Below are 24,778 nucleotides of genomic sequence, written 5' to 3'. Positions count from 1 at the left end.
CATGATCTTAGAAGACACTTGTCTCCTCTTACATGGATGGCTTTTCCTAAGCCAAAAACCACCAGATATTTGTGCCTTTCACAATAAGGAAGATGATTCATCCCCCTGATGAATTTTCATCTTTCATCCGTCGCTTTGTCGTCAGATCCTCCATTGCCTTGAATACCAATTATCCCATGATAACAGGGCGCCATCTAGTGGCTCCCAGGCAATGCTCTTATGAGTCACTTGCTTGTGAGGAAGACCCAACTGAACCTAGTGGACCTTGGAGTTATCCATGCTGCCACTCTCACAAAGCTAGAAACCAAGGCCAGCTGAATGTTGGAAGATGTTGGTTTATTAACCTGAGTGCAAACTGTTTCAGATCTTTGATTTAGAGAGAGAGAGAGAGAGAGAGAGAGAGAGAGAGAGAGAGAGAGAGAGAGAGAGAGGGAGGGAGAGGGAGGGAGGGAGGGAGGGAGAGGGAGTTAGTTCACAGATTAACAGAAGAGGATCTAACCATTGTCTATCATGGGCAAACTCCCCCATCTCTCAGATAATGAGGTCAACTGATGCTACTTTTTGCCTCTTCTGATTTTTGCCTCACAAAAAAAGTTACGTTAGTTTTTACCTATCCTGCCTCCCCTGCCCACCCAATACATGAGCCCAAAATGGATAACAACAAGATATTTAGAACAAACAGTGATAATTAAAAGTTATTAAAAAAAATTAAGTGGGCTGTATATCCATCTACGTTATACTCAGGGCTATACCTCAGGACTGTCAGTATTTTGTGAGAGGGATTCAAGCGCATACCAGGAAATTTGATTTTGTGCAATTAAAGTTCTGTGTTGCTCTACTGTGACAAATCTACTCAAAGAAGGAACAGGCTTTTGTGGTAAGGAAATAATGGGGAAATGCATTTAAGAGGATGAATCCTGGGTTCAAATCCCCACTCAGCTGTGGAGCTCACTGGATGATCTTGGGACCAGTCACAACCTCTCAGCTTAACCTACCTCGCAGGGTTGTTGTGAGCAGAGAATGATAGGTGGGCGAACCACATAAGCCACCTTGAGCTCATTGGAGGAAAAATGGTATATAAATGCAATAGATAACATAAAATAAACATCCCACCAGCAAATCAGGAGGAATGTTCGTTGTAATGCAATCCCGCAGCAAACAAATCAAAATGAGTGCTCAACAAATAGCAGGTTCAATCTAACTTCCCAATGAGCTTCATGCAAGCAAACTGGGATGGATGCTCATTAAATAGGTAATCTGGAGCAGGCATGTCCAATAGGTAGATCGTGATCTACTGGTAGATCACTGGCTCCCCACAAAGAAGCTCAGCAACTTTGGCTCCCCTAAAAAAAGCTCTACATCTTTGCCCTGGACCCCCCAAAAGGGGGTAGATCACTGCCAGTTTTTAATTCTGTGAGTAGATCGCAATCTCTACGAAGCCTGCAAGTGGACCCACTGAAATTAATGAACTTAAGTTAATCATGTCTATTCATTTCAATAGGCCTACTCTGAGTATAGTTGAATACATACCCCCCAACCTTTATCCCATGAAAATAGGGACGTCCCATTCCATTATGATAATTTTAATATTTATACCCCACACATCATACTGGGTTGCCCCAGCCACTCTGTGTGACTTCCAACATATATAAAAACATAATAAAATATTAATCTTTTTTTTTTTAAACTTCCCTGTACAGGATTGTTTTCAGATGGCTTAGGGGTCAGATAACTCCATACCCTCCAACCAGTGCCGGAATTACATATAAGCTAAACAAGCTATGGTTTACGGCCCCACTATCTTGGGGGCCCCAAAAAAATTTAAAGGGAAAAATACTGGATGTACATTTCCAAAATATAAGATAAAAAACAAATAAAATAAAACCTGCATACAGCAACAGCGTTTTGTGTTGTGTAGGCTCCTGTTTGTTATGTGCAAATGGCTTTAGATACCTATTAGGTCCATAAATTACTATATAACATATATGTAGCACAAAAAAACAGTGACAATTTGTTGTTGACAAAGGAAATATAAAGGGCCCCATTACCTTCAGTAGCTTAGGGCCTCATCAAACCTAAATCCGCCCCTGCCTCCAACATTTCTCCAATGAAAATAGGGACATCCAAAGGAAAAGCAGGATATTCCAGGATCAAATCAGAAACTGGGATGACTTTTTAAAATCAGGGACGTCCCTGGAAAATAGGGACACTTGGAGGGTCTGCAAATACAACCCATTGAAAGAGACAAAACAGGAGCAGTTTATTCCCTCTGACTGCAGTAAGAGAGGGGTTGTGAGCTATATGGAACCTGGAATCCTAGCCAGGTCGGCTTGGAAGTGCAAAGAGGGGCAAGGGTGGGGTGGGGTGGGGTGGAGGAGAAGCACAGTGTGGGACACAACTCTGGCATTGCAATGAAGCTCTGGTTGGGGCATTTCTGCATTTGGATCCCCAGTTTTCAGGGTCTGATTTTCTTTCTCCACAGGGATCAGCAGAGTGAGGCAGATCTTCAAAGGCTCCAAGGTGAGAGGAAATTTCTTGGGCACAGAGAAATGGCAGCCAAAACTGAATCTCTCAGGATAATAACCATGCCACTCAAAACAACCCGTCCATTGATAATTCATCCCAATATGTTTTGCACACATTTTGTAGCAGGTTATACAACATCCGGGGATGCGGGTGGCACTGTGGGTTAAACCACAGAGCCTAGGGTTTGCTGATCAGAAGGTCGGCGGTTCGAATCCCCGCGACAGGGTGAGCTCCTGTTGCTCGGTCCCAGCTCCTGCCAACCTAGCAGTTCGAAAGCACGTCAAAGTGCAAGTAGATAAATAGGTACTGCTCCAGCGGGAAGGTAAATGGCATTTCCGTGTGCTGCTCTGGTTCACCAGAAGCGGCTTAGTCATGCTGGCCACATGACCCGGAAGCTGTACGCTGGCTCCCTTGGCCAATAAAACGAGATGAGCGCCGCAACCCCAGAGTCAGACACGACTGGACCTAATGGTCAGGGGTCCCTTTACCTATACAACAGACACAGTTTATTGAATGTCCATTCTATTTGTTGGGAGGTTATATGACATTGTGTCAAACAAATGTTGTTCCACACTTTCCAGTTCATTTCCACTTTACTCATCACAAAAAGTCTGGGAGGTGTTTTTTTGTGTTTTTGAAAAGCAGATTTGTTGCTCAAGGCCACCAAATCCACTTTAATTGCACAACCTGAGGATGCCTCCAGGCTGTTGCTATTTTGTGGGAATGATTCAAGCACATACTGGAAATGTCGTTTCCCCGATCAGAGTGGATTGAAGTGTTTTGTCACCCTAGTGCAGGGGTCTGCAACCCGCAGCTCTGGAGCCGCATGTGGCTCTTTTACACCTTTGCCGCGGCTCCGGGGCTCCAGGGCGGATACGCCCGTCCACTTCTCCAGCTGGCCAGCGGCAGCGGCCGTCCTCCAGCTGGTCGGCGGCCCGCCCTCCGGAGGCTGAGGGCGCTGCTGCTGTGCTGCTCTGCTCATGCGTCGTGCCTCGTTTCTGCCAGCGCAGGCGCAGCAGCAGTTTCCCTCCGGAGATGTGGCTGCTGCTGCTGGCGTGGAGCTGCTGCTGGCTGCTGCGCCGAGGCGACGACGAGGTAGGCAACTGCAGGCTGGGCCAGGGGCGGCGGGTGGCGGGCGAGGGCGAAGGGGGAAGCCCTCTTTTTAAAAATGGTCGAGGAAGCGGCGCCTGTTTCCCTGCCGCTGCCTCCTTTGCTCCTGGTTCCGCTCGCAGCCTCAGACCACGCTCTCGCGGGCGCGCGTCTCTCTCCGCCCCGGAGCAAGGCCAGGACGCCCCAAAAGGTTGCAGTTTTTCCTCTGTCCTGAGTGTGTGTTAGGGGGGCCTTGACAAAGCACCTGTTGGCGTGGAAGAGAGGAGTCCTAACTTGGATCTGTGTTCATGTGCAAAATCTATCGCCATTGTCATTAAGGGGGCAGGGAACTCCCCTAAAAAGGTTTGAACACTATGAACTACTACAGCCACCTGTATGCAAGTCAGCACAAACATCACAGGCTTCTCTGGTGCAATTCTGTGCTTTATTTAGCAAGAGAGGAGGTTGGAAGAGGTGAGCATAGCCTCTGGTCTGGAATATTAAGGGTAAAAGACATGGGACAAACATTTAACACAAGTGTGCAGTTGAGGACTCATTTATTTTAAAACAATAAATCAAATATTTGTATGCTGTTGCAACCCACCTTGCATCAAGCTGTGACCTGGTAGTGGTCCCCAGGGTGGATAAAATGAATGATTTTTTTTAATGGATTTTTTAAAATTTAAATCAGATTTTTAAAAATTTAAATCGGATTTTTTAAAATAAAATGCAGTGTTATATTTGTTTTAAATGTCGCAATGGTTTTGCGGCTCCCAGGTTTTTTTTTTCCTTCGGAAACGGGTCCAAGTGGCTCTTTTTGTCTTAAAGGTTGCAGACCCCTGCTTGTAACAACACCACTTTTTTTAAAAAGGAAAAAGGAAAAAGAAAAGAAAAAAAAAGATTTTTGTGGTTAGGAAAGTGTTGGGGAAATGCAATGGAAAGTACGGAATGTACAAATGATTACCTAACAGGAAGATGTGTAAACACTCCGCAAACGAATCAGGATGAATGTTCAATAAAGACCAGGCGTAGGCTGCATGCACACTAACCTGTTTGTAGCACAAAAATGTAGTTTTTCTCAATCTGGAATAATTTGTGCTTGTCCTCAACATGCTCCTTTCAATCTAGATTGATATTAGATGTCCACAAGGGTGGGTTCAGTTTCTTGAGAAATGTATGATAATCCCCCCCCCCCAATTACGTATGTTATCCATGCCTTTTCCTTGCTGCACATGCCTAGCTAGGTAAATGAAGAAGGAAGAGGAGATTGCGATCTTGATATACACCCACCCTCAATGTAATTGGGGCCAGTGCCAGATTTACGTATAAGCTAAACAATATATACTATATAGCTTAGGGCCCCATTTTCTTGGGGTCCCCCCAAAAAATTTAAAGGAAAAATGTGGATGTACATTACCAAAATATAAGATAAAAAGCAAATAAAATAAAACCTACATACAGCAACAGTGTTTTGTGTTGTGTAGGCTCCTATGGTGTAAGTAATGAGCCCCGCCTGTTAGCCTGCTCCCTAAAATATCACTGGTTTGCTCATTTCTATATATAGGGTGCCTACATGCTGCATGGACTGGTTATATGGCAACATGTAGCATGCTGCTGCAGACTGCAGTGCAGCACAGTTGAATGTAGATCAAGCTGTTGTACCTGTTATCTAATATTAAAGAGTGCTTGTAGACTGATGATCAGGCAGCATAGACTAAGGGTACTGGTCTTATGCCTACTGATTGATTTCATGTGGTACATAATTTATTTATTTTGATCCCATTATAAATTACTTTAGAAAAATATTCATATTTATTATTTAGTAGGCCTATATTATTATTTACTAGTACAGTTCCCTGTTACTCCAAAAAAGAGTGACAATTTGTTGTTGACAAAGGACAGCTGGACATATAAAGGGCCCCATTACCTTCAGTAGCTTAGGGTCTCATCAAACCTAAATCCGGCCCTGAATTGGGCAAGTGTGGATACAAACTACCCCTATCCATTGCCTACATTTGTTTTCATATATTTTCAAATGGACACCCCGTGGGATAATGCAGAATCAATCTGTAACAAGCTTTCATTGCCAGAGTGGAACCAGTTTCTCAAGAAGCACTTTTAAGGAGCAAAAAAATATATGCAGTAGATATGTGTAGCGTACGTGGGGGGTGGGGGGACTACTCAGTCTCCATGGATTCTAGAATAAAATGACATGTATATGCAGCCATAGTTCTAATTGCTTGCACAAGCTGTGGGATGAATCTTGAATAAACCTATCATCTGGAGGAACACTGAATTTGCCAGTATGCAATAGAAGCCCACTCTTCCAAATAGCAATAATCTGGAATTGGCCCCGAGAAACAAATAGGGAAGGACAAAAGGTCAGTGGTAGAATCCAATCTCTGCATAAAGAAGGTCCAGGTTCAATCGCTGGCATCTCGAGCTAAATTATGATCTGTGTGTTCGTGTGTTGCTAGGAGACTGCATATTTCTATAGAGCAGGGGTGAGGAACTTCTGGCCTTCCAGATGTTGGTGGTCTCCTGTGCCCTTCAGCCTCAGCTAGCATTAGCCAATGGTCAGGGATTATAGGAGCTGCAGTCCAGCAACATATGGAGGGCCGCAGGTTCCCCAATGCCCTGCAGAAGTAGGGAATATACTGAAATACACTGTAGGAGACGCTTCAATCCATGGCCATACCCTTTTCCCTCCACAGATCTCTGGGCTGACACAGAGGAAGCAAGCAAAGATGACAGCTTGCATGATAAAGACGACTTTTATGACTGAAGTGAGGAGGAGGGCAGAAAAAACAACATAGAAAAATAATAGTAATAGCCCAAGAGTTCAGCTCCCTGCACCATAAGAACGGATGAGGCCAAGGGTCCATCTAGTCTATTTCCTAAGGAAATGATATATAATGAATTGAAAAAAGATGTTCAAAATAACTTTTATTAAAAAACAAACAAACCCAGAGGCTTTTCTTTTGGGAATTATAGGGACAGAGCTACTTAAATTGTATAGAAATTTATTTATGTATGTTACTACAGCAGCAAGAATGTTACTTGCCCCAAAATGGAAAGAAGCAGAAGTCCCAGTAAAGGAAGAATGGATACAAAAAACTTATGGAATATGCAGAAATAGCTAAACTTACTGGAAGAATAAGAAATTGAGATAACAAACTTGGTATAAAAGAATGGAAATGGTTTATTGAATAATAGATAAATTGTAAACAGATAAAAACATTAGCAGGATTATTGTAATAACCTGCAGTTTTATAAGAGTATATATTTACAGCAGAAAATTAAATGGGTGAATTAAATGAATTTGGATATGCGGAAGGTATGAAAAAAATAAATTTAAGGAATCGCAGAAAGAGGGGGGAAGGAAGTCAAATTGTGAAATGTTAAATGGATTGTAAAATTAATGAAATGTATACATTTGAAAAGTATAAATAAAAAACTAAAAAAGGCTCATCTAGTCCAGCCTCCTGTTTTCACAGTGGCCACCCAAATGCCCAGAAACCCACAAGAAGCAGGACCTGAGCACAAAAGGTCTCTCAGCAGCTGTGATTCCTAACAACTGGAATACAGAGACATACAACCTTTGACAGTGGCAGTAGTAAAACACATGCTTTTATTTAATACTTATTGACAAAAACAAAGCAAATATATATAAAACTGGTCAGTATAAAAAACCTTTGTTCTAGGTACAATGCTTAAGTTTTCTCCATTGGGGACCCTGGAAACATCTGTAAAAAGTTGTATGTCTCTGTACTCCTCAAGAGGCAAACAATATTCCCGTCACCACATATAAAAAACAAAGTCAGAAGCAAAGAAGATGAATTCAGATGTTTCAGTCTTTCCTCCAAATCTGCATGTTAACTGTGGGTGGATGTCTCTGAAAATTAGTCATATCTATATAAGTAATAAAGCTAATTCCCAAATGGCACAAAAAGTCTAGTGACCTTTTATTATGCTGATTTGGCAAGTGGTTTTCTCCATTATCGCTGTGTTCCACAAATAATTCCAGCATAACTCAGAAGCAGGAATCTCAAGCCCCGTGGGCTGAATGTGACCCATTTAGTCTCTCCCTCAAGCCTCTCAGAACTCTCCCCACACCAAACCCTGCACCGGTCCTGCTTTGCACACCCAAGTACTTTTGTCTGGCTGAAATGTGTCCTTGAATTATGATAATGCCTCTTGCTTTTTTCTGGATCAGGGATAGAGAGGGGTGTGTGAGTAGGGGTAGAAACTAGCCTTCTGGTACAAAAGTAAAATTTCTATTCACTGTTCTGCCAACTTTTGCCTTCCACCATTGGAATGCAGCCCCCAGAGGGTTACTTAGTAAAGAGTGTGGTCCTCAGAATGAAAACATGGTTCCTGTGCCACCTGTTATGTAGGCAAAACTAATGGTTATGTAGGCAAAATGGCACTTTCTGTGCACAAGAGGGGGCTAACGGCAGGCTTGAGGAAGCTGCAGGATTTACAAGAGTACAAAAACATATTAGGGGAAAAAATCTTAAGGGGACAAAAATCCCCCAAACAGCCCAATGAGTACTGAGCATAGTCAGTGGCCATGGAAGGCTGGCTGGCTATAGAAAGAGAATAAGAAGAGACCCCTGAAGAAAGTTGGAGGGAATGGAATGGAAAAGGGCATGGCTGGCTGGAACCCTGGGGTGGCCCGTGCTGCAACATTTTGTTGTATATCCCTTAGTTTGAACCTAGAAGCCATTGGAAGTGAAAGTTTCCTATAGAAATCAATAGAGAAATCAATGGAGAAATTCAAGATTTTGATGTAGCTATGTGACTTAGCACGTCTATTGTTGTTGTTTAGTCGTTTAGTCCCTATGGACCAGATCTACCCTGAAACAAATGGCTGCCGCAAAGAAAGAATTTCAAGCTTTTTCTAACTCTGACCTTATTTTGTGTAAAAAGAAAAAAGATAACTTAGAAAAAACTTTTTCAACATTTAAAGAAAAGCCTTGCCAATGCAAATTCAGTATGTTGTCCCTTTGTTTCAGGATGGAAGGCTGAGTTTGAGAGATACATTAGAGAGGTTGTGGGTCAGGCTGAGACTGAGAGGGTAGCTTCCAATAACCTTGCAGTGTTGTCGGGTGCTGTTAGACCCCATTCTTCACTTTGCTGTTGTGGAATTCTCTCCCGTCAGGCACCTCCTTTATAAATTATTATTATTATTTTGTCATGTGCTGAAGACTTTATCTTGGCCTTTGACACCTGATGTTTTAGGACCCACCTCGTTCTGTTGATGGTAGTGTGGTCCACTTTTTATACTGCAACAGCGGATCAGAAAGAGAGCTGAGGCTGATTTGTTGGATTGCCAGACCAAAAACAAACAAACAAAAAAACCTGATATGAAAACCCCTTGAGAAGATTGCAAAAACAACAATAACAACAATCCATAGCCCCTATATCCTCCTCCTGGAACTTCTCCAGGGCAAACCCAGTACTCAATTGCATGTAGAAACTGCATGTTCTATCATTGACTTGCATGTAGCTGAACTGAGATTTTTATATCTCTGCTTATCTATATCTATCTATCTATCTATCTATCTATCTATCTATCTATCTATCTCCAGTGGGGCTTACTTCTGAGTGAAAACTCATTTTTTGCTCCTTTTCTTGGCGGGACAAGGGGGACAGATTTGCTGCCATGCCTAATCGCAGTTGCGTTAAAATTTCAATTAATTTCCATTCGTTATCAACGGGGGTAACTATTTTCTGCTCTGACACTTGCAAGTCGAGTTGTGTGCCTCTCTGATTATCTTAACTCTGTGCTGAGGACTGCGGTTGCTATGGGGACGGACGCCATTTTGGGCAGCTTGGTGGCGAGGGAAGGGGGGGAGGAGAAGCGTTCCCAGAATTCAACGCGCCTTTGACCTCCGTGACCCAAGATGGCGGCGCCCAGGACCGCGGAGGAGACGCTTTGAGTGAGTGGAAGGTAAGAGGGGTCGGTGGGTAAAAAGAGGCGGGCAGGTTGAATTTGGGGTGACCAACGGGGAGTGTGAGCCTGGAAGTTGCCTTAGACCGTTCGTCCATGTAGTCTAGCGTTGTCTACACTGACTGGCAGCTGCTCTGCAGGGACTGGAGCTTCTGCACGCAGAGACTGTGCTTTGCCACTGAGCTATGGCCCTTCCCCTTAAAAGCAAATTGAGGGGTTTAAATCGACATGCAGCTGAAGCTGCCTCATACTAAGGCCACGCCAGACTTTTAAAGCACTGTGACACCCCTTTAAGAGTCATGGAAACTGAGTCTTGTAAGGGTGCTGAGAGTTGTTGGAAGGCCTCTGTTCCCCTCGTAGGGCTACAATTGTCAGAGTTCCCTGGGAATAAGAATTGATGGTTAAATACTATATAGAGGAAGTGCATCTCCAGCTGCAATTTAGCCCATGTTTGTGAAGCAGAAGCTGGTTGTTGCTCTGGGTTAATAGCACCTAAATGCAAAGAGGTGACTTTTCTAAATGTGGTATCACTAGAATGATTTCTCACCCCTGACCTTCAGCCTTTCCCTTCCTGAAACCGAGCCAGGACACCCAGGTCCCATAGTTCCTCCTAAAAAGCACCCTATTCCTTCAGCTATATTTTCAGAAAATATATCTAGCAGATTCTCAGAGCTCAGCTGCATCTCTCGTCTCTCCTGATGTCCTCTTTGGGCTCCAGGAATGGTCTCTTTGTGAGCCATGAGGACTGTGAATGTCTGTTCACCAGAGTGTTAGACTAGATGACTCCTGGGGTCCCTTCTAACTCTACGATTCTATGATCTCAATTAAATTGCTGTACTATAGCTTGCTCTTGCAACAATTCACTTGTCCCAGGATGCAAGAAGAAACACACACAGTGGAAATGGAAATAAAAATTAACTATGGATTAAGGCAGAGGTTTACAAACTGTGGTTGCCAACCTGGCACCCAGAAACCTCCATGTAGCCATAATTGGACCTGCACCAGTAGCAAAATGTGCTGGGGGAGTTTTGATCAATGCCTGTGGTTGGATTTCCAATGTAACAATGGGCTCCACCTCCTGTTGGCTTGCTTTCTGCCCTATCAGTCACAAGGGACACCAGCTACCCCAACTTGAAGTTGCATTTCTTCCAGTTTGAGTTAAAGATTACTGATGTTTTAGAGCAGTGGTTCCCAACCTTTTTTTGGCCATGCCCCACCTAAGCATCTCTAAAATCCTGATGCCCTTCCCACTGTGACACATAATTCTTGTTATTCAAAAAGTGAACTCCTGTTCATGTGTAGGAAGCCTAAAAGGCCATTCACTATTAATAACTCATTCTCGATTTGCCCCCCTTAAAAATCAAATTGCCCCCCTGTGGTCCGTGTACCCCACGTTGGGAACCACGGCTTTAGAGTATTGATTCTTATGTGCTGGTTTTTAGATACTTTGATTATTTCGTCTTTCCCCAGCTTGAAGTCTTTCAGATTCCTGTGGGTATAGGACAGTATACAAATTTAATAAATAATAAAAATAAATAATAACAACAACAACAATTCCCATCATTACTGACCTTGGGTCATTCTGACTGGGGCTAATGGAAGCTGTAGTCCAAAAACATTTGGAGGGCACCAGGTTGGGGAAGATTATCTTATCCTGAGATGTATATAGTTTTAAGCCATTGTTACTTCTCCTTAGTAGTGAAATTGATGTGCTTTTGATTTTATATGTGGATTTTTTTGTAATCTGTCTAGAGATGACATTGTCTAGAAATCTTTTTAATAATATTAAACTTGACTTTTTCTAATTCAGATCTAGCCAGAACTTGAATTACGATGTCGAAGATATCCCGTGCTGCTACTAAAGCAGTACAAAAGGTGGACCCTGGAAATGTGATCCGGGCGATCATCCGAGCTGGGCAGGCTGTTCCTGGACCACCCTTAGGACCTACCCTTGGGCAGGTATGCATGGGAGAGGGTTAGGAGGAAGGGAGGTCTAGCAAAATTGAAGTCTGAGGCTAGATCACTGAGGGAGTTTCATTTGCAAGCTGACCACAGTTTGGGAAAATATATTGGCTCCCATTAAAAAAAAAACAACCGTTTTTGCTGTTTTCTTCTCTGACTTTGATTAAAATCACTGGTATTGATCATAATGAAAAGAATGAAAGGGTTGGCTGGAAGGGGGCAATTGAATGCTTGGGCTTGGATTGGCTGAGCATTGGCTTGGAAACCGCTTGCTAGTACTTAGATTGCATGAACTTGTTTGGGTTATTCTGAACCTTCTTCCCACCCCCATCTCTCTCCCCCCCCCCCAATATCTGTACCATGGCAGTGACGTGTATGTAATATAGGCGCGGGTGGCGCTGTGGTCTAAACCACAGAGCCTAGGGCTTGCTGATGAGAAGGTCGGCAGTTTGAATCCACGTGACAAGGTGAGCTCCCGTTGTTTGGTCCCAGCTCCTGCCCACCTAGCAGTTTGAAAGCACGTCAAAGTGCAAGTAGATAAATAGGTACCGCTCCGGCGGGAAGGTAAACGGCGTTTCCGTGCACTGCTCTGTTTCGCTAGAAGTGGCTTAGTCATGCTGGCCACATGACCCAGAAGCTGTACGCCGGCTCCCTCGGCCAATAAAGCGAGATGAGCACCGCAACCCCAGAGTCGTCCACGACTGGACCTAATGGTCAGGGGTACCTTTACCTATATATAAAGTTGATTGCTGTTGTTCACTGGTAAGTGTGTGGGGGGGGAAATAACACTCTTGACATACTTAGAGGCACTCTCTTCTTTATTGCTTCACGTTCTGGGGCTGAACCCCCAACTCAAATTCAATCCTTATCCAATCATAAGCAAAATAGAGTGAATCACAGCCACGTAGTTTGGTTAGTCATTTTGCTAAGCTGCTTTTCTTAGGATAAGGGGACATGGAAGTGGTGATTTCTTTTAAGAAACTGTTTTGGCAATTTTGAAAATGAAGTTGGCTGCAAGAGCGCAAAAAACCTTTCTACTCCCTCGGTGGCAGCATTGCATCTCCCAGACCTCCTCTGCAATACCAAGAAGCGCACGTTGCGAGATTTGATTTCTAAGGACACATGTGACAAAACTTTACTCTGCTGTATCTGAGCTTATGAGGTGCAGATCAACTACTGTAACAAAATTAGGAACGCAAGACATAAGAGGGTTGGAAATGGCCTCCTAGTCCCTCAGTTCTCTGCATTGGGACCAGGTAGAGCAGAGGCAATTTCCAGTAGGGACGGCCTTGGTCTCAGGAACAAGTGAATCAAATATATGTGCTCAGTACTGTGAGGAGAGCACAGTTCAATAGAGCAGAGCCTGGTTCTTCTGTGCCCATTAAGCTCAGGTGACTGAAGGTGCTTCCAGATGTGGATGATTTAGCAGCAGCTGATCATTGCCATTCTGCTTTAACCCAGAACCCGAACAGTATCTAATTCCAGACTTCTGGAACCAAACAAAATACTGAAGTCCAAGCAAGCAGTCCTTGTATCCCAGTCCCATATATTATGGAGGAGGCCATTTTTATCGGGGCCATGGTGTGTGTATTGGGTGGGTGGGGGAGGTTAAGAATTCCCACCCCACCATTAACTGCACTCTCCTGCTGCAAAGGAGGGGGGGCTGATGCAAAGGCAACACTATTTGGAGAGGAAGGAGTTAAAAGTGACGGCAGTGATTCTTAGAGAGGAGAGGCAGACCAAAGAGAAGGACATTTCTAGAGCACAATCTGTACAGGGCATTATTGACCTGTCTAGGCTGCAACAGCTGGGTCATCTACACCTGAGAAAATAGTGTGTAGCGTCCATTTTTATTTTTAAATGGGATATTCTGAGCTGGGGGGGATGTTGAATAGGGAAACATGAGATGAGGGTGTTTTTATTGTGTAGATGCCCTCAAAAAGTGTGTCAATGAAGTGTGGCTTTCTCACAGCAAATGACCTGTGCAGAAGCAGCCTCCCCCTATGAAGGTTCTGTGGTTACACCCTTGCCGATACACCCTTTTGGCCCTCTGTTCCTAGTGAGGGCACTCAAGAGAAAAGTGAGGCTGTTTGCCAGACAGCATCCCAGAAAAGGTGTCTCACAGTCCGCCCCAGACAGACTTGAGCTGTATGTGCTGACCTGTTCTGAGTCCTCTGGAAGTGGAGGTACCAGTGGCGGCTGGTGGTGCTCTTGGGGCTGTTGAGTAGTGTGCCTGCAGTGCTCTGACCCTTGGCTTTTAAGGTGGCAGTGTCTGTGGAGCTGGTGGCTGGTGGTTTGGACGCAGCAGTGGAACTGTTCTTCTGTACCCTGCGGCTGTCTGTAGGAGACTTCAGCCATCGCTTGTGGTGGTTCACCTGGGCTGTGTCCGTAGGGCATGCCAGCCGTGGCCTGAGCACACTTGCAAGCCCTGTCAGGTGTCAGGTGCCTATGGTGTGTTTCATCTGTGTTTCTGCGGAGCTGCTCATCCGTTGGCTGAGTATGTCCAAGGCCCCGGCTGGCTCGGATGTGGCTGCGGCCTGTTTCCCTTCTGCCCCGAGTGCTTCTGTGGTGCTGGAGGGCAGCGCAGCACTTTAGCGCAATGGCCAAGAAGTTCTTCCCCATGAAGATGGAGGAGATGCGTTGGTCATGGCAGAGGAGCAACAGCCCCCCGCGGATGAAGATGGTGGCCACATTGACGCTGGCCAGGCTCAGGAGCGGGTAGAGAGCGCCAGGGCGAGGGCCCTGCACTCCCAGCTCATTTAGCGAGACGCAAGGGAGAATCAGCAGGAGGCCGTAGCAGTAGAAGAAGGTCAGGCCCTCAGCCCACAGGGGGAGCACCCGCCGCTGCGGCTCCCACAGGCTGGCCTGAATCTCCAGCACATCCAGCAGGTCCAACACCACCCAAAAGAGGCGCCCACGCAGTTCGTCTTTCTTCCGGAAGCTGGCGGACGCCTGGGCCACCAGCTCAGTGGCCCCAAGCACCATGTAAAGGGCAGGGATGCAGATGGAGAGCAGGAGAGTCAGGGTGCGCCGGGCCAGCGGGTCGGGCGCCCGCCCCTCGGTTGCGTAGTGCTGGTAGACGAAGTAGAGCTTGATCTCCAGCGCGAAGGCAAAGAGAAACCACAGCACCATGGCGTAGCCTCGCTGGGGCCGGCCTCACCTCACTGCCTACCCACATGGTCGCGTAGCGCAGCACAAGCAAAAGAAGAGGTCCCCGGCCAGGGCAAGGGCACCGACTCCCAGGCGCCGGGCCCCAGTGCTCTGCTCCACCAGGTAGACGTCCATCGCCCCCATGGTGCAGACGATGACCACAGCTGCCACACAGGTGTGCGGGATGTTGGGGCCTGCTGCTCCATGGTGCCTTTTGGGGAGGGGGGAGAAAGAGGAGAGCTTACAATGAAGGAAATTAAGAAGGAAGGTGGGGGGGGGGCATTTTCTGAGGATCTTGCTTTCCCATCTGAAAGGGGTGAGAAAGAGAGAGCTCTGGAACATTGGAAACTGTCTCGTAATGAGTCAGACCCTGTGATCCCATGTAGCTGGTAATGCGTGCACTGACTGGCAGCGGCATTCCAGCGTTTCAGACAGGGTTCTCTCCCAGCCCTACTTGGAGAAGCTAGGGATCAATCCTGGGACCTTTTGCATGCAAAGCAAACTGAGCTTCAACGCTTCCAAATCTATGCATTTAATCAAATAAATAGGGGGGGGGGACTTGGTTGTGGCCTATTATTAATTAATTAAATTTCTATTTTATTTTTAATTTGCCATCAGTAAATATTTTCTTGGTGGCATATAAGCAAACCAATGCTAAAAAGAAAAGGAAAATACTGTATATTCTGGCGTATAAGACTACTTTTTAACCCAGGAAAATCTTCTCAAAAGTCGGGGGTCGTCTTATACACCAGGTGGAGAATCTGCGGTCGAGTATATCTCAAACTCTATATTTTAACTGGAAAAGTTGGGGGTCGTCTTATACGCCCAGTCCTCTTATACGCTGGAAAATATGGTAACACAGTTAAAATGAATAGCAGTTTTGTTACGACAGAGATAACGTAAAAAAAGCTCAAACTGAAAACACTATTAAAAAGCCTCTAGTCTAGGGGAATAAAAAATGGTATTTGCAACCACTGAAAGGGCTATAGAGGAGGCATATATGGGAAGAGGCAAGTCTTCTAGGGATCAGTAGGTAAAACCAGCGTCATCAGGGCTTGCAGGGGCCTTCTGGCTTCAGTGTCGCAGCCAGGCTGGGGCTGTGCGTGGTTGCTGAAGCCTATTCGCATGAGCTGCAAAGAACAGCAATGGGGGTAGGGGGCATATAAATAAACTTGCCTTGCTCCACTTACTTGGTGACTCGTGCCAGCCTGTAGAAAAGGTCACTCTTGCTTCTGCACAGTTGAACTGCCTAGTTGGGGGTGCCTTCTTCATGCCCTGTCAGTATCTGTTGTCGGAAGGCTGAAGCAATCGCCTTTGTCTTAAAACGCCGGATTGCTGATCCAATCTGATCACTGGAAACTCCATGACTGTGGGTTTCGAAGCCGGGGACTGGGGGTGGCGCTGCAAAGACCCGATTGTTTAAAACCTCCAGTCGCCTTTTCCCTGGTCAGTTCTCCTGAAAGACCACCTCTTCTTTTGCTTCATCCCAAAGCAGACCTAAGAGATTTGGGCTGTGAACCTAGTCTGCAATATGAGGATAAGAATGCAGACCTACTTTTCAGGGTTGTTGCAAGGATTTAAATGCAACCAGGCAATCCGTGTAAAGCCCTTTGGGTATTCTTTAAAAAGCTATATAATATGTGCTGCAACATTAATAGAGTCCGAGCACATGTCACTTGAGAGGGGGCCTTTTCAGTTATGCCCCCCTGCTCCCCTGGAGGTCTCCCTGCAATCATTAACATCCTTACGCCATCAGGTAAAACTTGCCTCTTCTCCCAGGCATTTGATGGGTTTTGAAGATTTTGCTGTCTTATTTATGGTATGCGTTTTGCTGCTGTTTTATTGATCTGTTTTATAGGTTGTTGTAATTGCACTGTAATGAATTGTTCTTTTTTATTTTATGGTTAATGTATGTTATGCTCTTCAAGTTTTTGCAAGTGGCTTGGGTAGTCTTTCTGTGGCAAGCGGCTAGTACGAATTCAGAAACAACAATAGAGTATTGTGGCACGTTAAACACTAACAAATTTATGATTGCATTAACTTTCATGGACCGGAGTTTGTGAAAACCTTTGCTGTAATAAATTTGTTGGGTCTCTTAAGGTGCCACAATACTTGTTGGTTTTGCTGCAACAGGCTGACACAGTCTCTTTGACTAGCATTCGGTACAACCTGTTAATTCTGCATTTGTGTAAAGGTGTGCTTTTCTTTAGTCCTGAATCTACTGCTAATCAATTTTACTGGATCATCCCAGGTTTTAATGTTATTGGTGAAACAGGCAAATTCTGCTCCACCAACTTTCTGCTGCACAAGTCACAGTTTTTAAAACCTCAGCTCACCTTTCTCTTAACCATCTCTTTTTTCAAACTAAAAAGCCTCAAATGTTGTAACATTTCCTCCTAGCTCAGTTGCTGTCCAGCTCCCTGATAATTTCTGTTGCCCTTGTTTTCTGCACCTTTCCCAGCTCTGCATTATCCCTTTTGGTTCCCCGTGTGGCTGCACCATGGATTTCTGTAAAGGCATTGCAGTGCAATCAGTCTTACTTCCAGCCCTTTTCCTGATACAGTAATCACAGCCGTGGGACTTGCCTCTTTCAGTACTGACATGAAGTATTATTTATGAATTAATATTGATAATGAACCCTTCTTCAACTGTATTGTCACTTGGGTGCCCGCATGGAGATTTTGTGCTGAGCACATCCAGCGGGCTTAAATCTGAGCCATCAGTCAAGCTGGCCGAAGTTGCAATTAAGGGGAGGCTGCCCCTGCCCATGTGCAGAGTATGCATTTAGGCATCTAGGACGAGAGTGGGGGAGCATTTCTAGGTCAGAGTGCATATAGCATCCAGACAGCTTGAGCACCCTGCCCCCAGCATCTGGCCCACAAATCTTCCCCACAGGGTTACAGCCACCACATACATCCTCACAGCACAGCAGTGACTCAGTATGGACAGTTTTATGCTAACTCTGGACCAGCGCAGAAGTGGAGCAACAGAAGTGGATGCACAAAAACTAGACCTCTCTAGACAAACTTATCCACTACAACCCAAAGATCTCATTCTGGGTCAGTTCAGACACAGTTCCCTGTTCATTCCCCCCGCCCCCCACAAAACTGAGACATTCCTCCCTCCCACGCCTGAATTACAAATTCTCAACCGCCTTGAAAGGACAGGGCACTGGGATTTGGGACCCCCTCTGTCTGGTCAACTTGCTCAGACCAAGGTTACCGGGAGCATGAAGGATGTGGGAAGAGGCTTCAGAACAAGCAGGAATGCAGAAGCCAAGGCCTGCATGGAGGCACCATTTGCCCTGTGAGGAGAGAGAGCTGCTCTGTACATCCTCAGAGGCTCTCTTTCGGCTGCTCATTATATCCTCAGGTGCATACCACTCACGACTGGGAGGGAATGGGATCTTCCCCAGTCGTGAGTGGAATTCCCCACCCAGGGAGTTGGGAACCACTTTGTGTATGCAGATAACAAGGAGGTATCTTGATTCTTGGATTTGTTGATTTTTATTAGACGGGGGAGCCTTGTAGAAAGTGTGCATGTGTGTCTGTTTTCGTGTGTGTGTGTGTGTGTGTGTGTGTGTGTGTGTGTGTGTGTGCATTATGCCGGAGCGTCTTCTAGATTGGGGGTGTCAGTGTCGAGGGGAGGGACCTATTTGCCGGACAAGTGCATGGGAGCTGTGTGTATGTGTTTGTTTGTGTGTGTGTCTGCTTGACTCTGTCCCTGTTCAGCCATCCTGTTTTTGCCGCTGGGTGGGAAGAAGGGAGGGTGGGCTCTTGAGTCCTTGCCATTCAGATCCTCCCCCTCCCCCCTCCCCCTCCTCAGCTCTACAGTTGCTCCTTGTGCCAAAGGAAACGCACACAGGATATCCTGGTTCGGCCCCCTCCCCACTGCTCTCGGGCGGGGGTGGGGGATCTCTGGCGCATCCTCCCCTCCTCCCTTCTTCCAATACCTGCAGGGATAATCAGGCGCCTGCAGCGTGTGCTTCTACCTACCTCTCCCAATGTGCTCAGAGCAAGGCAGAGACAGGGTGAGGCGGTCTGTTCTCCCTCAAGGAGGAGGAGGAGGAGGAGGAGGAGGAGGATCCCTGTGTCTCCCCACCCCCAGCCTGCTCTTGGATGGAGGATTTAAACACACACGTACACACAAAACTCACTCGTTTCGCCTTCACCATCATTCAGTTTTTCTTGCCCATGCAAAGGGCCAGGGCTGTGGGACTGTTTCCAAGTGGTTTTCATTTGAGCCTTCATTCAAGTCTGGCACAATTGGAAGTAACCGTCGAGGGTGGGGGGAATGCCTCTGAGCATATGCTGAGTGCCTCTTTGGTCCCAGGGGAAGGCGACTCACTCAGCCGCAGGTCTGGATGTACTCAGCACACCGGGCAGGAGGAAGCCACTTGAGAAAAAGCCCGCCCCTCCAGCTTTGCCACCTTGAGTGGGATAGACGTGTAAGAAATGACTCTGTCCATCCAGGATTAAAGGAGGCAGCTGGTTCCAAACCCAGAAGGGGGTAATTAACATCCAGGCAGCTTGAGACACAGCACCACTCTTTAGAAATTGACTGCTGTGCTGCAACCTCTTTGCTGGAGCAGCGCTGGAGCAGAAACTAGCCTACTGTAGATAGGTGAAATTTGCATTCCCTCCCCCCCACTGTCTTTTGCCTCTGAGCCTGCCCCACTATTGGCCACATGGTCCCGGAAAGCTTTCCCTTGGGCTGAACATGGGATTCCTCCACCATCACTGTTACCTCCCCACCAAGCTTAGACAGAGCAGCTATAGGAGAGTTTGCCCCTTCTGGGGAAAGGGTTGAGAGCTGAGTCCTGAAATCCTTCTAGCACCCAGAGAAAGGAAAATTAGGTAGAGACACAATAGCAGGCTTCAAATATCTGAAGGGCTGTCACTCACAAGATGGAGCAGACTTGATTCTGGTCCAGAGAGCAGGATTAGACGCAACAGGGGAGGAAATGCCAGGAAGCAGATTTCAGCTACATGTGATACAGGCTGTTCAGTAGTGGAACAGGCCACCTGGGAAGGTGGTGGACACTTATTTTCCAGGAGGCAATTCAGCTGAAAGTGGATCGCCTTCTCCCAGGAATGCTGTGGTTGCATCCTGAATTCTTCCCGATCCTGCACTGCTCAAAGTGTTGGACTAGCTGCCCTCTGAATTTCCTTCTAAATCTCGACAATTTTGTTAAACAGTGTATAAATGATGAATAAACAATAATTCACAAAAAAAAAATTTCCTTCTAAATCTCACTTTGCCTGATTTCTGTCTCTTGTCCCTCCAGAGAGGCATCTCCATTGGGCAATTCTGCAAGGATTTCAATGAGCGCACAAAGGACATCAAGGAAGGGATCCCTCTGCCACACGCATCACGGTACGGGTGAGAAGAACATAATTTACCTATTTATATAGAGGCAGGGCTGGAAACATGTTTGCAGGCGTGATGTCTTGAACGTTGAGTGCCTGTGCCCCAGAGCTCAAAATACTTCTGTGTGCAGCTTGCTCTGGAGGATCCCTGGTTGTGCCAACCACTTTTGACGTCTTACACAGAGCCAGATCCTTGGCCCATGTTGTATACGGTGACTGGTGGTAGCCTCCTGAGACATGTGCTGTACCACTGAGTTACTAATAATAATGTGGGTAGTCCAGAACATCTGGAGGGCCCCACGCCCAGTTTGCACCTATTTTTGTGTTGCGCCTTTGCAGAGATCTCTGGGCATGGCTACTCTCTTCCCTTTACCTGCACTCCTTTTTGCCTGACCTGACCGATCGTACGAGCTTCAGATAACACAGCCAACAGCCACATATTTATGCTGTCAGCGGCTGGCATAGAAAAGGGAGCAAACAAATCCTGGTGAGAGACACAACCGGGAGGGAAGCTGATGGGTAGGGTGAGGGTCCAGAGGCAAAGCACTGGGAGAGAACGGCAGAAAGGAGCCATCTGAGCACCAGAGCTGGGGGGGGGGGCGACCAGCAGCCCATGTCCCAGCAACGTTGTCACCAGTGGCTTCTGGGATGGGATTGATTTCCCACCTGTTTGTCAAGGCTCAATCCACTTAAGTAGAGTGGAACCTTGGTTCCCGAATGGCTTGGTTGCCAAACAAATCGGCTTCCTAACGCCGCAAACCCGGAAGGAGTGTTCCAGTTTGCGAATGTTTTTCGGAAAACTCCTGCAGCCAGTTGGAAGCTGCGCCTTGGTTTTGAATGGTTTCAGGAGTCGAATGGACTCCCGGAATGGATTAAGTTTGAGAACCAAGATACCACTGTATAAGGGACCAATAATCCAAAGTGTAAATACTTTATTATTACAGGATAACCTTTTGGGGACAATTGATGCACCTGATGAAGTGGAAACCTCTGCCATTAAAAAAAAAAGTTCTAATGCTCTGCAGGATGTTTTTTTCCATTTGTGTTTTTGCTGTGACAGTCTAGCACAGCCTCTGGAATTACCACTAAGTACATGCCCCACATTAGAACAGGTTCAAAATTGTGTTGGGGGGGGAAGCATAAGCCTTGGAGTTTGAATATTTTGAGTTCAAATGAATTCCCACCCCCCTCTCATGTGCATGATAACGCACATGGCTAAACATTTGGGAGTTTTGAGGTGTGCTGGGACCTCTCTTGGGCTTTGGTAGCAAACCTCCAATTGGCTCTCCTGGCTTTAAGACCTCTCTCTGCTGCGCTGCAGGGCACGAGGTGGCAGGAATGGTGACCTTGAAGCACTTGTACGAAATCGCCCTGGTGAAGTCTCAGGACCCGAACTTTGTGCTCCGCGACACGCCGCTCGAGAAGGTCGTCCTGTCGCTCATGGGGACTGCCCGGTCGCTGGGCATCAAGGTGGTGAAAGAGTAAGTGACTGGTGCCCATGGGCTGAAGAGCACAACCCTTGGGAAGAATCTGCGAGAGGCAGCGGACAAGCAGACTCTGGTTGCAGTTTGCATACAGCGATAAACCAGGCTTCTCAGCTTATTGAATGATCAGGGGGCTGGTCCGTGTTATCTTCCCAGTTTGCCCACCCTTGGGGCAGACAGGAGTAGGAAAATGGGAAGCCTCAGCTTCCTGTTCGGCCCAAAAGAGGGGTCATAGTTTCTTGCTTCCTTAGCAGCTTGGGACCAGTTTACTTAAGGGATCTCACCACCACCCCAGTTGGATCACTTTGATCTGCAGAACTTGCCTTTTGACTAAAGCCACACATCCCAGTCCACGTTTGCAGGGATTTGACCCTTTAGTGTGGCAGCACATTTGCTGTGGAACTCTGTGCCTATTGAAGTTAGGCGGTTGCTCTCATTATATTTTTTTGTTGTTGCTATATTTCTAACTCACCTTTTCTCCACGGACATGGTCCTCGTCCTCCCAATTTTATCCCCACAACAACCCTGTGAGGTAGGGCGGCTGCTGCAAACGTCTTCCAGTAAGCCCACCAGGCATTTTGCTTGGTTACCTCTATTCATTTCAAAGGGTTTATTGATTTCATCTGTGTTTTGGTGACGATGGTTTGTGCCTATTTATTTTTCGATTCGTTTGTGGATTTCGGCCCTTTTGAGCTACAGTGGGAGAGCTCTCTGATCGATCGGTTTACTGATCTTCTAAACAAATAGCAAGCCAACAACAAATGGTGGCTTCAGATGGGGTGCTTATTCAGAAAGGATCACGGCCATGTGTTAATGTAGCCTCTGCTTCCTGGCCTGTTTGTTGTTGTTTTTTAGGTGGTGGTGGGAAAAGAGAGTATTGGGGGGGGGGCGGGGGACAATAACTGAAATTGGTGACCCGAGGAGGTGACCTCGATGCCATCATGAGGAGAGGTGTTGTGGAACCAGGATACAACGGGCAGCCAAAAGTAACTTGCCAGTGTGGGAAGGAGTTCCTGGCAGGTGGGTCACTGTTGCTTGCCAGGAGGGGCGGAGGCAGCAGAGAGGTGGACATTGCACTGACCTCCTTCACCTTTCTCCCTCCCTGTAAGCAACAGTGACTGCCCCCAGGAAGCTGGTCGAGCAGCCCTGCCCCACCTGGTGAGCGCCACTTGGACCAGCAAACCTGTGAAGCAGCAGAGAAAAGTGTGGGCAGAACTGAAATGGGGCAGATAGGCTTGACGTGAAGCAAGGAGGTGCAATTCTCTTTCCTCTTCCCCCTCCTCCAGACTCGATTCAGAGGAATACGCTTTTCCTGAAGTGAGCGCGAAAGAGTTATTGGCAGCTCAGGGAAGCAAAAGAAGCTGAACTGGCTGCTGCAAAGAAGAATGAGCACCATCCCCCTCCATTTGGGCACACTGAGATTAAGACCCCAGAGTGCTTGGAGTGCAAATGGCGCCGGCTTTCACTTGTCCTTCTGCTGTGCATGGGAGTTAAGTGTGCCAGGACTGGTTTGGTGATGCCTTTCGAAGAAAAGACAGGGAGGAAGGCGAGAGGGCCATGGCTTCTGGTGGGCTGGTCTGACACGGAACTCCCACTGTAATTATTGCAGTCCTTTCAGTAATGATTTTTAAAAAAAAAAAATTCACAATTTTCCTCTGTGTCTTCGAAAGTCTGTGCTGTGTTATCTTTACGATCCTAAATCTTTAAAAAGTTATTAAACAAGACCTATTTCCTGCTTAATCACCCAAAAACTCTGAGAAATGCACACTCATAAAAATAATGAATCTAGGTTCATTTAAAAAACACAAATAAACTTGGAAGTTGGAAGGAAACAAGTTGACCTAAATTTATCAAGATACGATCGCAGCTAAAGTCTGAAACAAATACAATAAAAATAAATCACATGCTAAAGTTAAAATCTCGGCAGGCTTGCTTACACAAAAGACGTTTTAGCAGGTGTTGAAAACAATATAGCAAATATTGCCTTCCTAATATCAATTGGCAGGGAGTTCCAGAGAGCTGGTCGCTGTCATAGTGAGGAAACTGATCTTGCGTTGGGGATGGAAAATTACATGGCACTTGCAGAAGCGCCAGTTCCACAGGTTGAGATGGTTACGTGGACACATATAAACTTGTCATTCAAAGAAGGAGTAATACATCAAACATAAAAAACTTCCCTGAACAGGGCTGCTTCAGATGTCTTCTAAAAGTCATACAGTTGTTTATTTCCTTGACATCTGATGGAGGGCATTCCACGGGTGGGCCCACTACCGAGAAAGCCCCTCTTCCTGGTTCCTTATAACCTCACTTTTCTCATTGGGGAACCGCCAGAAGGCCCTCGGAGCTGAACCATCACCCCCCAGCTGAACAATAGGTATGGAGATGCTCCTTCATGTATACTGGGTCATTTAGGGCTTTAAAGGTCAGCACCAACATTTTGAATTGTGTTTGGAACTTTAATTTGAGGCTTCTTCCCAAACAAAAGTTATCCCTTCCCCATGGCTGCTGCTGGTTTTAAAGGGACTCTCCTAACTGTTGTAATGAAAATTGCTATATGGAGTATCCAGCAGGTGTCAGGGCTGAGCGTGCCTATCTTTTTTGAGCCCTTTCAATTCACCCATGCAATCATCCCTCTCGCTTCATTCAGGCCTCTCTGGTGCTTTGTGGAAACTACCACAAATCTCAGCACCTCTCATATTAAAAATAATAATAATGAACAGTGCATTTTTAATAGGCTTCTGCCCCAGCCCCCTCCCTCCCAATAGGGTGCCATCCTGCAACAGCCACACACATTCCTGTTGCTTTGCATCCGAGAATGATGGGTCGCTGCATCTCCCTCGCTGGTACCCAGAATTTCCATAGCAACAAGTGATCACTGCTCAGGGCACCACCTTCATGTTACTAGGGCTGCTTGGGTGGCAGAGGATGCATCAGAGGGGAAGGAGGGAAGAGAGGTGTAGGCATCATTGCGGGGCAACAGATCAAATCAGGGGCTTTCTTGGGGAAATGGAGAGAGGGTCCCATCCACAGGACCCCAACCCCTGAAATGGAAGATGCTTTGAGCAAAAAGCCTGCCGTCTTGCAGAGACCCCCCTTTCAACTCCCCCGCATGTTAACCAATGCACTACAAATGATTTCCCCAACAGATGGTGGCAATATACCACCAAGCTCAGCTGCTTGGGGGATCTACAAGTTGACCACTGGCTCTCAAACCACACACCCATCTTCAAAGGCTTTTTGGT

At 46.4% G+C, this 24,778-nt stretch overlaps 1 protein-coding gene and 1 long non-coding RNA gene across 2 annotated transcripts; one reads left to right on the top strand and one right to left on the bottom strand.

Annotated features, from left to right (window-relative positions):
- Positions 1-13,534: 13,534 nt before the first annotated feature.
- Positions 13,535-15,955, bottom strand: LOC117039139 (transmembrane protein 121-like). Its single transcript, XM_033136207.1, is given in 4 exon segments — positions 13,535-14,680; positions 14,682-14,734; positions 14,737-14,923; positions 15,860-15,955. Coding segments are annotated over 4 exon segments (1,482 nt in total).
- Positions 15,956-20,492: 4,537 nt separating this feature from the next.
- LOC117061903 lies at positions 20,493-22,861 on the top strand. Its single transcript, XR_004428163.1, has 3 exons — positions 20,493-20,539; positions 21,374-21,533; positions 22,823-22,861. It is a non-coding gene; the product is annotated as an uncharacterized LOC117061903 (long non-coding RNA).
- Positions 22,862-24,778: the final 1,917 nt, after the last annotated feature.

This window comes from Lacerta agilis, chromosome 17 (assembly GCF_009819535.1).
Source record: "Lacerta agilis isolate rLacAgi1 chromosome 17, rLacAgi1.pri, whole genome shotgun sequence".
Lineage (NCBI taxonomy): Eukaryota > Metazoa > Chordata > Lepidosauria > Squamata > Lacertidae > Lacerta > Lacerta agilis.
The sequence above is the reverse complement of the archived record's forward strand: the minus strand, read 5'-3'. Positions and strand labels throughout refer to the sequence as shown.